This window comes from Eptesicus fuscus, chromosome 6 (assembly GCF_027574615.1).
Source record: "Eptesicus fuscus isolate TK198812 chromosome 6, DD_ASM_mEF_20220401, whole genome shotgun sequence".
NCBI lineage: Eukaryota > Metazoa > Chordata > Mammalia > Chiroptera > Vespertilionidae > Eptesicus > Eptesicus fuscus.
In genome coordinates this window covers 54,008,930-54,027,614 of record NC_072478.1, presented here as the reverse complement: position 1 = coordinate 54,027,614, position 18,685 = coordinate 54,008,930, and the positions used below count along the sequence as shown (strand labels likewise).

At 38.5% G+C, this 18,685-nt stretch overlaps 1 protein-coding gene across 2 annotated transcripts in view; it reads right to left on the bottom strand.

The window, feature by feature from the left end:
• NR3C2 (nuclear receptor subfamily 3 group C member 2) overlaps window positions 1–18,685 on the bottom strand; it is a 305,287-nt gene that overhangs the window by 146,068 nt on the left and 140,534 nt on the right. The window contains exon 3 of one of the 2 annotated variants that reach the window (XM_028151490.2): window positions 6,123–6,274. In XM_028151490.2, the coding sequence (XP_028007291.2) occupies window positions 6,123–6,274 (152 nt within the window). The remainder of the gene's footprint in view (window positions 1–6,122; window positions 6,275–18,685) is intronic. The other variant, XM_028151493.2, reaches the window with a different exon arrangement.

The following is an 18,685-nucleotide window of genomic DNA, read 5'->3' as shown; positions in this document are numbered from 1 at the left end:
ATTTCCACCACCCCTCACTACAATGTAAGGCTCCACCAGAGCAGAAATCTTAGTCTATTTTTTTCACTTGATCTTCACCCAAGATGTCCCTAAGTCTGCCTAGAATGGTGTCTGGAATTTATTCAGGAGACACGGAATAAATGTTTGCTGAATAAAAGAACCTTTGCTCCCAGAGTTGCTCCCATTCCAGTCTTCCTCATCTTAGCAAAGATCTCAGCAGCCAAGCCTGGGGAATCTTCCTAGATTTTTGCTTCTTCATTTTCAATCCAGAACTGCAAATGAAACTTCCCAGATAGTCTTATTCACTGTCTCTCCTCTATTCTATGCCTGGACATTTCTTCCCCAAATGATTTAAAACAGCCCCTATAGATGAGCATACCTCCGTGAAGTCAGATATTAAATGCAAAGTGGATTTACCATTCTGCTGCATGAAAACATTCAGAGGTTATGTTTTGCCAAGAGTCTGGGACCTGGACCCCAGCTGTACCTTTGGCCTCATCTTCTGTCACCTCACACTGCAAATTTTCACAGTGGAAACATGAAGTTGCTTCCAGTGCCCTGTGCAGACAGCCTGTCCTTATTCCTCTCAGCACTGCCAATTCTAATCTCTCAGGATTCAGTTTAGGGGGTCAATTCTTTAAGAAGCCTTCCTTGACCTTCCAGGTTGGCCTAAATGTCATGGCTCTGCATGTTCCCATAGTAACCAACTGAAGGGTTATAAAAATTCTGGGCAATAATTTAAAATGAACACTATAGCCTTATGCCTATGTAGGGAGGAAAGGAGTGTTCGTAAAAATGATAGTTTTAATCTACTGGGTAGGTATTTGTTTAGGCGCTGATGGTAAGTAATTAGAAAGAATCAGGTTACCTGGTTCCTACATTCTGGTAAAGGAAAAAAATACTTAATTTTTAAAGTGTTTCGTGAGAAAAATGTAACCCAGAACACCCTTTGGTTTCCATCTCTGACTCAGCAGCTCTGCAGCAGTGACAATGGACTTCGATGTCCATTAGCTTCTGATACATGGTTCATGGGAACACTGAGGGCTGGATCATATCATAAAGCAAAGACATCTATTAATATACATTAAGTTATTTCCTTGCTTTATCATTTCCTGAATTTTACATTGCCAATTAGAAAGGGTTGGCTACATTTCAATTATTATACATCCCCATCCGACTTAGCCTGAGTCCACTGAATTTAAGTTCTCCTATTTGCAGCACAATTGTTCTGTCAGTCCCCCACTCCTCCCATGTGCCCATGCTCCTTTTATCACGGGCACACACAGCATTGATAGGATAACTTGGGTGTATGACATGGTGAAATGCATTTCTCTGGGCCTTTTCAGTTGACTCATTAACTTTAGAAAAGCAAAGAAAACTATTCGTTTACCATTACATTTTCTTAAAAACATATTCCCCATGGAATAATCAATCTATAATGTAACTATTTTTTTAGCTATATGCTATGAACTACATGCAAAAGGAAGGAGGTACAGGATCACAGACTGGTTGTCTTAAACTACCACCTCTATGTGAGGAATCCTGAGACTCATCTACAATCATATGTTTTAAAGCAATTTCATTTCAGGAAGTAGATTTATAAGTCTCTTACTTAAAGGGAAATGTCAGCGTTGGAAACTTACATGCTACAATTTGGCTGACCTTAACAAGCTCTGGCCTCTTTAGTCTAACAGGTCTGCTTACAAACATACACATACAGTTGACTTTACATAATAATGAACTCTTTTCTTTTACAGCCTTATAACTCTTCAATGATTTGTGGTGGTGGTGTCTTGCAGATACAGCTTATATACTGACTATCCCAAAAGGAAATTAGGTTATAAAATAGTGTGCTGAATGTCGTCAGCTCTGTTCATTGAGGGATCACAAAGTAAAATACACATGAGATGAAACACATGGCAATTTACAGTTGGAGAAAGACTGAGACAGTAAAAACGCAAGACTAGAATTACACATTACAGATTAGAAGTCAAAGGGCTTGCATAAATTGTAGGGGCAGCTTCATTGCTCATTTACTGATTTTTTTTTTTGGGGGGGGAGAAGTCATTTAGTCTTGTTTTATGCCACAACCTCAAAGGGTGGCTGTATGGACAAAATAACCTATTACAGGAAAAATGAAAATCTAATGAAGAAAAAATGAAGGGCTTACAAGTGAAGATCCAACAGTGCAAAATCACTGTGTCATTTACAGGATCTCTCTGCACAGACATGACCAGAAAACTTTAGCATTTTGTTCTTAGAAAATAATAAATATCTAGTACTTCAAATTCACAACTATAAAATCTGCCCATTTTTTCATGTAATTTTTCATAGCAATATTAAGATAGGGAAATACTACTTTTCCCATTTATATACAAAGAAACAGAGATCCAGATAAATTAAATAACTTGCCTTAATTTCACACCTAGTGAGTGGCAGAACCGGAAATTAAAACCAAGTCTTCTGATCCTAAAGCCAGTTCAGTTTCCACCACAAAGGAGAACTCTAATAATAATTAATACACACACACACACACACACACACACACTTTTTTTGCAGATATAAAAAGGTCCTGACAAAACTTCAAGGCAAATAAGCAGGTAAAAATTTAAAAGAAATTACAAACTTCCATTTGTAAGGTACAATAACATGGCTTTTAACTGACACTATTGGCAAATGTATTCTAATGAGACTTCTGAGTGTTTTTATATTAAATGCTTAAGAAGAAAAAACTAAGTACACATATACACTGAGTGGCCAGATTATTATGATCTCTGAACGCATAATAATCTGGCCACTCAGTGTATATCCCATTAAACAGAACATATAACATAATTTACACTAAAAAAATGATTTGTCGTCTCCCTACACAGTCACCACTATGCTATTACCAAGCTTTACAGTGCTGCGTTTGGGCATAAGGCCTAAAGCCAATAAACTCAGAGCTCCGACTGTGATGTGCTCCCTCCTTGCTCCTCCCCAGTGGTTATTTCTGGTTCTGCCCTTGGTGGTGTTAGTGCCTTTCGGCTTCATTGGGCTCCCCTCATCTCAGCTCCCTGTACCTGCTGCTCCTTAGAATTCTCTGCTTTTGTAATCAGAGGAGCTTCAGGTTATCAAGGGAAAGCAGAAAAAAACCTTAGTAAATATTCAAACATTAAACATACATATACATACTTGTATATGTTATGTATACACAGGCACACACACCCATGCGTGCACAGAAAGTGTACCAAATTGTGTCTTCTCAATGCTTATATCACTTTCTTCATTACCATTAAGTAGGCATGAACAAATGATACATAGGTAGAATTTTCATGGACTTGAGAATTACAGAAATTAGAAATAACAGATTATGAGATTTGGAGTTGTGAAACTTTAGGTTGAGTCTAGGTTAGGAGTCATAACACTAAGACAGCTTTAAGTTTGGCCTTATGATTCTGAATAGATTAGTTGATTGCGTCTTATCCCAAATGTGTTCATATGTAAAAGGGGAATAAACATAATATTCATAGATTATACTTTTGTGAAATTAGTGCCTCAAACTATAAAGTATTAAAAATGATTTGTTATTATTAAATCACAAAGATAGCCTAATTTTTCACATATTTATTCTCTCTCTGTCTCTCACAAACACAGCGACATACAAAATAAAACAGTAAGTTTATATTTAAAATATACAGCCTTGTTTCATGCATGTCAACCCAAAAATTCCAACTGCCAAATAAATAGTAAATAAGCTATATTAGTAAAAGTCTTAAGAGGTACTCATCAAGTTTCATTATCCATTACTAATCAGCTTTCCAATGCAGGAAAATGATGGACAATTAAGTTTTTCTATATTCATGTATACCTCAGTTCCAAAAATACTCTCTCCTCAGCTACTTCCATAGAAACTACTCAAAACAACAAAAAACTAAGCCAAAAACTTCTAGAAAACCTTTGGCTTCAGAAGCAGACAAGGGCATAGTCTGTAAATAATGGAAACTTGGGTTCTGATATGAAGGCCAACCTGTAGGCAGTACAACACCGAGCTTCCCACTGAATATCTCCAAATGCCCTTCTTATATCACTTTATTTTTACATTTCACATTATTCTGTTCATAACTAGTGAGCCTAGGAGGGTGGTTCTTAAACTTGAAGGGGCGGGAGGAATTAGAAAGGTACCAGAGGTAAATTTCAACTGTTTATCTTCTACTGAGCTAATCATACAGTTAAGAGAGAGAGGTGTGTGTGTGTGGGGGGGAAGCCTTCAAAAATAAACTGATTTCAGTATTGTACAAATTAACTTTTCCCATTTTCTTTAAATCAGCCTCTGGTAACAGCACCCACCTTTTCCTAAGAGAAATGCCCTTCCCACACTCAGTCTAGGAAGGAAGTTCAAGTTGGCTGACTCCAGCCAGAACTAGCTTATTGGATCACTGCATTCCCTGGCCGCAGTGATTACTTTGGAGTGGAGCATGTGAGTCAAGTTAAATTCAATAGCGGGTTTTATAAGAACTGCTGGGAACAGAAAACCTCTTTTTGATGGTGATCTGATGACAGTCTCATCACAATGACTGAACTTGCATGAGAACACAGCAAGAGCAAAGTCCAGCAACAGAGAGAATGGGACTGAGTTTAATGACCTGGCTTAAGACCATGGCTTGCCTGAAGCCACGCCTATATTAGGAAAAGTTGTATGGGACAATGAATTTACACTGATGCTTAAGCCAGTTTGTGTTGAATTTTCTGTCCCTTGTTACCCAGAGACCATATATGGAGAAAGAAATATGGAACTCATATTACCGATTCAGTGCTGGTTTTAGGGACTTTTAAATACTTAATAAAGAAAAAATGTAAAATCATGCAATATCAATTCAATAATGCAAAAGCAATCCAAGAAGCAAAGAAATAATTAATCAGTCAGCATTTTCATCCTAGAATTAAGGATATTACCTTGTGGTCTCTAGCAAAACAAAGGTGAAACATTTGAGTCATTTATGCTTACACCTCCAAAGCATCCATTTATCTCTCAGAGAACTGCCCTGAGAAATAAACCTGCCGGAGTCTTCATGTTGAAACTTGTTAGTGAAAATAAGTGTCAATTATACAATAATAATTTTACTAATAGCAAAAATTCTACACTTCAACCAGCCATAGCAGTCAACATTAATAAAACCATCTGGCCTAAGTCTGATGTTAATCAATTGCTTATAAGTTAGAGTGATGAAGGCAAAAATAAACTAAAAGACTGTTTCTCCTTAGGAAGTATAATTACTTGGATAGAAGAAAAACTCATTTTCAAATTTTTAATTTAAGCAGCCATTTGGAAACCTTCAGTAGGAATAAAGGTAGGACTGAAACGGGGTCCTGGCATCTGAATTAGATGTGAAATGAAATCATTCTGCATCAAACACAACCTAAATTACAGAAGTGATCCTCATATTTATGTTTTAATATGCTATAAACATATATATAAACATACAACTGTATATATACATACAGTTGACCCTTGAACAACATGGTTTGAACTACACAGGTCCACTTATTTGTGGACTTTTTTCCAATAAATATTATAAATGTATTTTTTCTTCTTGACATTTTCTTTTGTCTAGCTTACTACACTGTAAAAATGTAGTATATAACATAAAAAAGATGTGTTAATTGACACATTTTTGTATTATTGGTAAGGTCAACAGTAGGCTATTAGTAATTATCTTTTGGGGAGTCAAAAGTTACACTGATTTTCAACTACAAAGGGGTCAGTGCCTTAACCCCCCCATTGTTCAAGAGTCAACTGTACAGAAATGCGGAAAAGGCAAAAATGATGTATTTTGTGTGTTCTTACTAAAAATGCTCTTTCAGATTATACAAATGAAATTTATGACAGAATTATTTTTCTATGTCTCACTGAAAAACAGACCGAGACAAACAACCGACCACAAAAAAATTCACAATTTCAAATCATTCCCATTAAATATTGCTTGTTAGAAAATCTTCAGGTGGATTTTAGAGAAGGCATTATTACTATGTATTACTGACATATCACATCAAAATACTGTTTGCATTATTTCCCAATGATGCTATAGAGTAAACTGTGCAAGTCTACACACTAGAGAAAAATGTGTAAAAGGAACACCCACATGAACATTTACCTTCCACTGCTCTTTTGAAGAACACTTTGCAGCTGCCACAGGTTACTACCCCATAGTGGCAGCCTGAAGCCTCATCCCCACACACCAAACATATCTTGGAAGGTCTTGAGGATCCAGTAGAAACACTTCGTAAAGTAGAGCTGGGGGAAGAAAGAAAGATTTAAATAACTATACTGTAATGGCACCTTTGATATGCTGTACAGCTTAGGTCAAACGTTATCATAAAGCATGGTTCCATAAAAGAATTCAGTATGTACTGGTCACATACGAGGACTTACACAATGAAGGTAAACTCTATCAGTGGAGTCATGCTATCAACCATTCTGTACAGCAAAGCCTCTTCTCAGTATCAAGAAATAATAAATAACCACCATTTAAGTTGCTTTCTTCCTGTCCCTGTTTTCGAAAAAGTTTACCAAAAATTTGTATTCAAGGTGGGCAGGGAGAAGAAGAGTCTTGAGCTGAGTCATCATGAAAAGTATTTTTTGGCATCAAAGAACAATTATAATATTTCTCAACTCTCTTCACCCAGACTCACATTATATATCTCAATTATGGCAGGTTAAAAGAATAAACACATAAAAAAACCAACTCCTCTTTCCAAAACAATCCACTAATTAAAATTAAAAAAAAATCTTGCTTCTACCGCCAGCAATTTGACCCCTCCCTTGAAGCTTCTGCATTTTTTCCATATTACCTTACTTAGGTATATTCTAATTACCTCATTTTTCTTACTAGTTCAAAGGGACACAGACAATATATTTTAAAAGCCATACATGGTAAATATCTCAGGTATCTTTCAAGTAAGGAACTGATGGATTCTGGGCAATAGTTTTTAGGGGAAAATTTAACCCTTTAAGCAGCAATCTGTATGAATATATTTTAAAAAGAAATCTTTTCAATATATATATAATATATTATTGTGTTAGTTAGTAGCACAGTCTGAACAAAACATTTTCAATTCTAATAAGGAATCAATTCTGTGACTGTTTAGATGTGCACTGAGTAGGCAGAGAAGCTAATTTTGTTTTCATGCACAGTCTGCAAACATTTTTTTGAAAATCTAGCTACCCATAGGTGCTGAGCAAAGTACTGAAAAAATAAATATATTTAAAAAAACACCCAGGCTGTCCTCCAAGATAGTGGGGATGTGGACCAGTAGAGTCAGTGCCATGGTCTGGGGTAGTAAGGTGGCACGTGTGGGCTCAGCCTCCACGCCGGAAAGGGAGGGAACAGACTAGTCAGAGAGCATTTCCGGAAAGGTGACAGCAGCCCTGAGTTTCAAAGCAGCCCCAGATGACAGCCAGACCCGGAAAGAGGGCAGAGGAAGCAGTAAGTGCGATGGCGCAGAGAAATTCTAGCTGGACATGCCCAGAAAACTCTGGGCGGATTGTTATGTCACCGCCTCCACCTTCCTGTAGGGCATTTGTGTCCGTGTGAACCAGCAGGCATGTGGTTAAAACAAAACAAAAAACCAGAAACCAAAGAAAATATACCAAAAGGATTGAATAGTTGTGATACGTTATTTCTGGTTTTCAAATTAGTGGAAAATGTGATAATATTGCTGTGATAATTTAAAAAAACAACAACACAATTTTAAATGTTTAAACTCCAATCTCACTAGAAAAAGATGAAGGAACAAACTACTCAGCTGCTCAGAGCACTGTAGCATGACCGGCTTTCTAGAAAATGACTTCTTAAATCAAGGGCTGAAACAATGTTCTCCAAAGTTGTTTCTCCTTCTGAGAAAAGAGCTCTTTATTATTTTTATTACTGTCCTTTGACTTCTTTATGGCATTCAAAACATTCCATTTCAGCACCAGTGACTTCTTTAGCATGTCAGCCAGTAAAACTCAATCCATACTCTGACTGACTCTCTTACGTTTCACAGGATAACACGACTTTGTAAACATTCAAAATATAAGTTAAAATAATCATTAAAGTGTAATTGTGGGTTTTTTTCACAACTACAAGCATACATGGGATTTGTATTTAACATTCTTGTGAGCCTTGGTTTTGGTCCTGATACTTAATCGTCTTCCCTTTAGTCTTTGGCACTCCCTCTTCTATTCAAACTCACTTACTTGGTGATCTCATTCGCCTCAGCTCTAAATATCATCAATATACCTTGGACTTCCAAATGTTGATCACCAGCCCAGACTCCTCCCTGGAATTTCAGACTCATTCATGCAACTGCCTGTTCGATGTTTCCGATATGCACCTCAAACTTAATATGTGCACAACTTTGCTGACCTTTCTCTGCCTCCAAACCTGATCTTCCCACAGACTTGCTCAACTCAGTTAATGACAACTGTTATGGGATGAATTATTTCCTCTCTCAAATTACTATCTCGAAGTCCTAGATCCTAGGAACTCAGAATGTGACCTTATTTGGGAATAGGGTCATAGCAGATACAATTAGTTAGTGACAATTAATTAATGAGGTCATTCTGGAGTAGGGTGGACCCCTAATTCAATGTGATCGGTGTCCTTATTAAAAAGGGGCAATTGGGACACAGGCACACATGCAGGGAGAATGCTATGTGAAGATGATGAAGGCAAAGATGAAGCCAGGGATGCTTTCATCAGCCAAGGATTGCCAGAAAACACCAGAAGCTAGGAGAGAGGCACAGAACAGATTTTCCATCACAGCCTTTCAGAAGGAACCAATTCAGCTGACACATTAACCTTGGACTTCTAGCCTCCAGAACTACAGAATAATGAATCTCCCTTGCTTAAGGCATCCAGTTTAGATTGTGGTATTTTGTTAAGCAGCCCTAGAAAACTAATACAGCAACTTGGACTCATCCCTGACTCTCCTTTCTCTCACACTGCACATTCAATCTGTTATATTTAATCCACTTTACTCTCAGAATACATTCAGATTCATTTCACTTCCCACAATTTCCCCTGGTACTACTCTAGTCCAAACTGTCAACACCTCCTAGCAGATTTTGTTTCTCATTGCCCCCTTTTCCCCCTGTAATAGAATGAACCTTATTCACTCATTTGCTCAAAACCACCCAAGGACTTTCCCTCACACTCAAAGCAGAAGTCAAAGTCATCCCTATGACCACAGAGCCACAATCTGGCCCCCGAGATGTCTCTGATCTCTTGCTTGCATATTGCACAGTGGCCTCCTTACTAGCCTTCAAAACACTACACCTCAGTGCCTTTGCACTTGCAGACATCACCTCCTCCACTAGATATCCACACAACCCCCTCTCTCATCTCCTTCTGGGCTTCATCAAACAACACTTTCTCCATCAGGACTTCTTCACTGACCACTCTACTGACAGACCCCTTCCTTCCTCAGCTCTCCCTCTTACACGTTCTGCTTTAGTTTCCTTCCTGGTGCATATCACCATCTCACATGTGGTATAGTTCACTTCTTTGGGTTTTTTATTGTTGACGTCATCACACAAGAAAGGAAACCCAACAGGGGCCAGGGTTTTCTTTGGTGTTACCACTGTGCATGGAACTGTACCTGGTACCCAACAGGCACCAAACAGATACTTGACTAAACGGGTGATTTCCACTAAGTGGCATTTTCACAGCAATCATCATAAAACTCACCACGTCATCAATTCTGAAGGCGCACTGCATTCCTTACATAAAGAAATGTGACTTGTTTTTAACTGTCTGGAGTATGACAAGTATGTAGCAGAAACAAATTAAGAGCAATCAAAGAGAAAGCCTAAGTATAAAAAAGGTGAGAAATCCAAATGAAAGCAATACATTTGCTTAATTACAAAATTAAAACAAACATGAATTATTTTTCCTTCTTGTTCACCAATGACAAAAGGGCAAATTTGCTTCTAACTGCCTTTCAGCAGTGCCTCCTTCTTCAATTTCTGGAACATTCTCCTAATGCCTCCTTGATTTTATAGTCTCTAATTTTCTTGATCACCAATACAGATTTTCTTAGGAGTTCTCCCTTTGGCCGTCTTTCTTCTTGTTTCTACACTCTATCTCTTAATGTAGTGGTCGGCAAACCGTGACTCTCGAGCCGTGGTTTTGCCGCTCTGTTGACTAATGAGTTTGCCGACCACTGGACTAGACTAAATGTTACCATGTAGTTGGAAGCTGTGAGGATTAGACAATTGTGGCATATTGTGTGCAAAGAGGTAAAGGGTAGTATATGACAGGGGTCGGCAAACTCATTAGTCAACAGAGCGACAAACCGCGGCTCGTGAGTCGCATGTGGCTCGTGAGCCGCGGTTTGCCAACCACTGTCTTAATGACCTCGTTCACCACCCAGCTCAAACAGCTCTCTTGGTGACTGACTTTCCAAATCTTCACACCCAGCTCTGGCCTCTTCCCCATGTTCCAATGTCATGTTTTCATGACCTTTACATAACCTCTCTGATCTACGTTTTATCAACTTCTGGAAGGTTACTGCCATCTGCTAGTCACCAGGTTCAAGCCTTAGACCCCTCCTTAGCCATCACATTTAATCAGTCACCAAGTCCTGAGCGCTCCAGCCTTGCACACCCTGGCATTGCTTTCCCCACACAGGTGGTACCACTGCTTCAGGCTCAACACCTCCCAAGGGCTCTTCCTTAACCCCAGCCTCTCCTCACTCCATTCTATAGTGGCTGACAAATGAGTGTCCTGTTACAGAGTCCTGACTCTATTGCTTCCCAGCTCAGAAATCGTCCATCGTCCTTACCGAATTCCATCGTAGGGTAACCTTGGCAGCACCTTTAAGTACCTCCTCCTACTCAACCTTCTCCTGCAGGTCCTCTCCTACTGCCTGACCTTGTGCTCGCCACACTCCAACATCCCTGTCAAGGTGTGGATGCCACCATACCTATACAACCCAGCACCACCTCTCTCCTACTCCCTCCTGGAAACCCCGTCCATCCTTCACGGATCTATAACGTTCTCCGGCAGGAAGCACCACTGTCCTGTCGCCTGATTCATTTGAGCATCTGGCTAATGTCTCCCCTCCAGCCGTCATCACTTTTCCCCTTTACATTAGTGACCTGGGCACTTATCCTAATCCCTTGAGGGCAGAAACCATGTCCTATGCATCTCTGGGCTCTCTGCTGCCATTAGGGCAGCACCGATACTATTTATTGAATGAATGAAGCTGCACTCCTAATCTCATTACAGTAGAACATGTATTTCTAAAAGGCGATTTTATAGAAGGTCAGTTAATCAGGCCAAGGTTACAGGTTCAATTCCCATATGGTTCATTTTACTTTGCACAGAGGAATGAAAAAAAAAAAAAATCCAGGGACACAGACTATTCTCAAAAGCTCAGCCAGCTGTCTCATGGACACACACTTTATTATCACACAAGATAGTCCACAGACTGTGGGTGGGTCGGGAAAATTCCAGGTTCTGCTGACACCCTATCATGTAGCTAATCTTTGGAACTGATTGACACTGTAAGAACTTCACTCTGGCCGCTGTGCGGAGAAGGGATGGTGAGAGTGGGTGTGTTGGCAGTGGAGAGATGAGCCAGGATGTTCCTGCAGGTCTCCGGGCAGGAGGCGAGAATGGCCTGGGTAACAACAGTGAGAAGTGGCTACATTAGGAATAGGTGTTTTTTTTTTTCTCTATTTTTTTCCAAGTAGATAGCATTGAGAGGGCTTGCAGAAAATTTGCACAGTAGTGCTATTAATTAACATGTACAATGGGGGAAGAGCAGGTTGAGAGTTAGGGGAGTTTGTTTTGAACTTGATAGTGTTAGAACACTATTGCAAAATATGTTCCTATTTTTGTAAATAAAATAACCGTAAGATTAAGTTACAATCTACCCAAAGGAAGCACTTGGAGCAATATATATCACTTTTGCTTAAGCTTTCTAGGCCAGCTTCCTCATCAGTAGTGATAACAAAGGTCCTACCATATAGGGTTGTTACAGATTAAATTACTCACTATATGTAAGAGCACTGAGAACAGTGTCTAACATAGTAAATATTCTTTACACTATGGCAATTATTAGTATTACTGTTGTATCTGTAATTCTTAACAGTGACTGCCATCATAGTGAAACTACAGGTAATTCTACCTTTCCATATTATATTTTATATATTGCTTTTAATTTATATAAGCATATATAACATTGGAAAGCACCAGAAGAAAAGGTTTTTAAAGATATACTATGACATAGTGGTACTTCAACAGCCATAGTGTTCACTTACTGTACAGGCAATCTTTTGTGTGCATATGATTTGAGCATTTCTGGTAAGAATTCTGGCTCCCCTGATATCTGCAGTGTGTAGGTTTGGAACAGCCACATTAAATCACTAGGATAAACAATTATTGAGATTCAAATACATACTCTTTTATATAAAGAACACTAAATCTAAGAAACATGAGAATTCGGAGAATACTCAATATTAAAAAAAATCACAAATATAAATCAATGTTTAACAAAAAATTTTCTTATTTTTACCCACACATAAAATAAATAAAAAAACTTTTTGGTGTTATGTTTGATGATAAGTGAATCATTAATGTTTTAGGGGATAATTCCTCACTCAATAAGGACCACCATCTCAAACCCAATCAATAATGCACCACAGAGAGGAATTAAAGAGCTGGTACTTATTTTATAATCTTATCTGTATGAGTAAAGTTATAACTAAAGTTAGCAGATACAGAAAATTCAAGGACATAACTGGCTTGGAAAATATAATTTAAAGCACAGCAATGGCTGATTAGTCTTTTCCAATTTACTTTCTTTGTTTGCTTTCACAACAGTTTATACCATTAATAATATTTATTAAAGTAGCTCTGTTTAATGAGGTGTGTACTTTCTACACTAAATTTCACTTAAATGAATGCAATTTGACCATCAAGGACTCAAAGTTATAATTAAGAAAGCAAAGCTGCAGCCCAGCAGAGAAGTAGCCTGACACAGAGCTAAAAGAAAACAAAAAAGGGGGGGGGATATTTTCTATCACAAGAAAATGAAGCCCACACTAGTATGTGTAGAATTTTTCTTAAAAATAAGGATCTATGTTAGGAGGTCATTCAAGTAACTTTTCCTCATAAACATAAGCTATGGCTAGAAAGGTTATCATTTGATAAAATATGTAAAATCTATTTTTTTGGAAAATATGCAAAAACATTTAAATCTAAATGTCTTTTTAAGAAATATTTTTATTGATTTCAGAGAGGAAGGGAGAGGCAGAGAGAGATAGAAACAACAATGATAAGAGAGAATCACTGATCAGCTGCCTCCTGCAAGCCCCCTACTGGCGATCAAGCCTGCAACCCCGGCATGTGCCCTGACTGGGAATCAAACCATGACCTCCTGATTCATGGGTTGACTCTCATCCACTGAGCCAGGGTTAAATGAATTTTCTAACAAAACAAGGGAAATAAACAATTTAACTACTAGGTACTTTGTTACTAATGAACTGTTTTAATCAATTTATTTTTATTAAACACAAGCTATGTGAGATTCCTTCTGAGACTACAAGGATAACAAATGGTCTCTACGCTTAATGAGTTTACAGTCCAGGAGGGAAGCTAAGACCTGGAGATTAGTAAATATTAAAGTCACTAAGTGCTAATCACCCATAGTTTAAAATAAATCAGAATTCCAAGAAAGTCTGATAATTTGAAATTGAGTTTGAAGGAAAGTTTCGTGGAGGAACAGAGCAATGGAATTAGTCCAGACCATGGCAAATGCACTGGGATCCATCACTGGACCAGCTGCCCTCCACAGGAATGAAAAATGGTCCAAATCACAGAAGGTCTCTAACACCAGCTGAAGTAGTTTGAGATAATTTTAGGATAATCTGGTGAGCAACTGAAAATGTGGCAAGGAAAATGAAGAGAGATAGGTAGAAAATTTAACATGTTAAAGGACATAATTAAAGTTATTGATCACAATTTTAAATACATACAATACAGACAAATGAAAGCAAAAAGGTCTGATGAACTGCAAGACAACTAACTAACTTGACCGAATAGGGCAAGCTCAAAAAAAAAAACATGTACTACAATAGAGTGGCTGGGACTTACCTTATATGATAGATTATTCTTAGAGAACAAGGATTCTAGATGTTATGCATGGAAAAATGAATGGATGAGCTCACTGAGGGAAAAGTTTAAATAAGGAGAAAACAAGGTAATAGATAGAAATATACAGAAAACTAGCATTTCTCCTGAGGTGGGGTGGGAGCGGGGGCGGGGAGGAGGGATGAACTCACTGGTCAGTCTAAGGAAGAAAAACCAAAGATGCAGGAAGGCAAGATAATGCAGAATCTTGGAATCAAAGGGATGGGTGAGAGATTAACAGTGTCAAATGCCACCAAGAAGACAAGACTTAAGGCCATTGGCACACCTGACCTTAGCTATGGTCATTTTTATGCATATGTAAGATTCACATGTAAGCCATATTAAAGTGGAAAGCACTCGCCATCTTTTTATTAAGGAATTTCCATATTCAGGGAAGTTGTCGTCATAAAACTATATCTAGCATTACCATTTAAGCATATGCAGAGTCTCCAAAAAAATTTAACATCAAATCATCTCCAGAAACCTTTATGGAGCACAATATGCCAATCAGTGGTTGCTAAGACAATGGCCAAATATGCGTGCTAAAAAAAAAATGCCTCCATGATCTAATTTGCCTGTGCAATCATTAGCATGTGTGAGTGTATTTATATACATTAGTTGGTTAGAATCCTCTGAGAAGGAATCATGAACTTACTACATCATCTGTGGGTTAGTACTTTATAAAGTATATTTTAATGACAGTGACTTTTGAAATGTCCTATATATACTAAACATGATTTAACTTTCTCGGTGAACAGTAATTATCCTTATGTTAAGATGCAGACATAGATGCTAATACAGATGGCATGAGATACTGAGTGCTGATGGGTTCTAGTTCTAACTGTGGACCTTGAACCTGAGTAATTTAGAAGTTACTGATTTCAGCATGCTTTTTGTTGACCACATTTTCAAAAAGTTGATCTAAAATATGCTGTACCATGGCCTTTCTGAGCTACAGAATATGGCTTCTCTCTATCAATTTAATTAATGAGTCAAGCTCCAAACAGCTTTTTCCCTGATGGTTTTCCTGCATTCCAGAAAGAATGCCTTCACTGCCTCTGGTACTGCCCTCTGATTCCCAAACTTGACTCTCACTGCTGCTGGCTGACTCCTATGTAAAGTCACAGGGGCTTTCCTATCAACTCGTACCCTCCTCTCTTCCTGCCTTATACTAAGTTTGTTCCTGTAGGATAAAGGGATAGAGTTCATTATTTCAAGAATTTACATGTGAGAGGTTTAGAGAATCCTATTCCAAAATTTATAAATTAAGGACATCAAGGGCAATGTCATAGTACTTTTGCCAACATGACACCTACCACATTTACTTCAGATTTACTTCAACTCTGACTTTGAGTAGAGTTACCACCCTTCAAAATATTAAACACGGCATCTTAATATGACAAAGTCCTAAAGAATGCTTATATTAAAGGGGTTAAGTAAATCTGTTCATTAATACTCTGATTTTGAATAATCAATGAGCTGCCACTTGAGAGAAAAATTGTGGAGGGAAAATCCCAAGTTATAAACTTATTTTCTTAGGGTTAATGCCATAACTGTGAAGTAATATCAGAGTTTTCCGGTCAGTTTAAAACTCTAAAATGATCTTTCAGTGTAGGTATAAAAATATCTTTCCCATTCACACATTAGCTTACAACAGGTAAAAAAAAAAAAAAAATGGCCCTTTTCAAAACATTAATGAATTTTTCAAGTCACCCACAGGGTATTCTCGATGGGAGCCTCCCGTACAACCGCGCACACAAAACAGCAATGGATCCTCACCCTGCTTAAAGGCAGCCTCACTTGCACTGGGCTCTGGCTGCAGGCACCACTGAACAGAATGGCTTTGTCAGAGCTGCCAAAGGCCGCGCAGGGGCAAGGCCAGCCTCACTGGGAATCTCGGGAAATAAGGTCTGCTTGCACACACACCGAAGGGGAAACACGTACGCTCACACATGCAAAAATCTGCAGGGTCAAGAGCTGCCCTTCAGGTATTTTTCATCAAGAATCCCCTCTGCAGAAAAGGGCAGCGGCTTTTAGCCGGAGCGACCAGAGGGCACTGGCGTCCGTAGAGTGTAGATGACTTGGTTAAATTCAGAGGCACCTCTTCCACCTCACCCCTGATGTCCTCCAGCACTGATGAGGCAATGCTGTATGTTCCATCAGCGGCTGCCTCTGCTTACCCGGGAAGTTCCCTACAGAGCTCCCTTTTCAAATTCTCCTGCTAAAGCACAGGTTGGAGGATTAAGCCACACATGAAATTGCTTCCTGTTTTCCTTCTGCTTTTGACCTGCAAAATCAGGACTTGCCAAGGTTCCTTTTAACCTGGCCTCTGGCTTGAATGATAAAACCAGGGTCTGCCCCAGAACAGCATTTTCCAATTCAACGCAACGCAATGACCATTGATGTTCTGTGGGCAGCAGCATGCTATGCTGAGGACGGGGTCTCAGGCCTTCAACGCAACTCAGCGGGCGGAGGTGCTGTTATCCTCACGCCCGAGCGCTGAGTTCCTTCCACCACCACATTCTCCACCAGATGTGGCTATTGTTTTTAAAATTGTGGTTGCTGTCATATACTATCTTCATTGTTTTCTCATCAACTTCATTATTCATATTTGATTTTAAAAAATGATTTAATAATCCAAACTGTGTATTTACTTTCTGAGTTGGTGTGAACGGAACAATGAGAGAATCCTGAGTACTTTCTTGGAGGTCTTTATTTTTCTTAGGGTTTGAGGTTTGGGGATGTTTCTTTGATTTCCTCCCACTAAAAATATTTGAAACCTAAGGTTTTAGAAAGGGTGTTTGTTGGCTACCAAACATTGTACACACACGTGTGCTAAAACACGACCACTGACGAAGTGCTGTTCCATGTGGCCAGCCCAAAGGTACATAAAAATCCAGTCCTTATTTATTTCATTAGTTACCATCTTTGTCAGATATCTTGAACTCTACCTTACTTTCAAGAAAAAAAAAAATCAAGAAAAAGAAATATCTACTGAATACTCTTTCTCTTCCTCATTCCCTTTACCTCTTTCTCATCTCTGTCCCCCTACCTCCTGCTCCACACTCATCCATATTTTGGCTTTGAGAAAAAAAGCTACCACTATTATCAGAGGCATGAGTATTCTTTATTAGAGCAAACATTAAAACTTAAATATTTCATTTAAATTAAAAGGACCGGTTAGGTATTTGCTGGCAGTCAAGAGTGGAAGAACAAAGAACTAATCAGGACCCACCTTTTTCTAGTTAGTTCATTTTGCCTCCTTCCTCATCCTGTCTCTGTAGCTATCTGGACACTAAGGGTCAGGGACAATTCCCTCCAAATCTCTCTCCCAGTCTTTAGGTTGTGTGCTATGAGCAATAAGCAGGTACTGAAACACGTGTTTTGCCCCTCTTTTACTGAATACCATTCCTGAGCACCTACCACTATTCTAGGTCTTGACACACATAAGCTAACAAATACACGAAAGTCCCATAAAACTGGAGGTCATATTCTAGTGCCAGGATGGGGTGAGGATAGGAGTACAGACAAATCCCTACAGGAAAGTAGAAGAATATTAATATTTTAACTTCTGAAACAATTTTTCTCACTCTTACAAAAAGATACCAAGCCTAACTTAAAAAGCTCTTAAAAGCAAGAAAAACTAAAATGAAAGTTCTAGATTCAGATAATGTGACTTCTGTTTCTTATCAATGAGATGAGAATCACAGAGATCAATTAAAGAAAGAACGTGCTCCCTAGAGTGCTGAACTTGGGATTTAAATGCCGACTTTTACTGCTTAGTCCTGTGTAGTGTGTTTGTGTGTGTGTTTGTACTTATAAAAGACAACTGTTGACTTACACCAAAACAATTCTTATCATTTCCCTGACATTCTAAAAGCAATGACAGAAGCTTTTCTCAAAAGTTTAAAAATTAAGTTAGGCTTTTGCCTTTGGAATAGATCTGAGAAAGATGAAAAAAACATTATTTTTTTTTAAAAAAAGCAAATGGCACAGATATCAAAGCAAATAAGACATTGTTTAGTGGTCAGAAATAGTTCCACTGGAGTTTGTAAAAAAGAAAAAGCTTTCAGTGTACTTATAAATAGTGATGAAAGATGGTGAAGAAGTTGAGGAAGGGCGTTCCTCGGCTTTAATTGCAACAAGGCAAGAAGCGGTGTAAAAGTTACTTAGATCTAGCTTGCTTCCTGCCACGCACTGTTGCCAGAGGAGAAACAGGACGGCCGTCTGATATTACCCTGACACCCCACCACCAAATATATGAGAGCCAGGCCTTTCCGGTTCTATTTTATTAGAACCTCAAAATAAGCTTTACTAAACTTCTTATGTTCAATTTCAGTGTCATGAAACTAGGACGGCTACAGGTCCCGACCTGACATCAAGGACACTGCATATGTCCTCAATGAAACTTGTACCATCAACACCTATTTACAATAAAACTTTTGAAATGTATGTTAATATTCTCTTTATAGAGTTTGAAACAATGTATATACTATATGCACCCTTAGAAATAAATACAAAATATT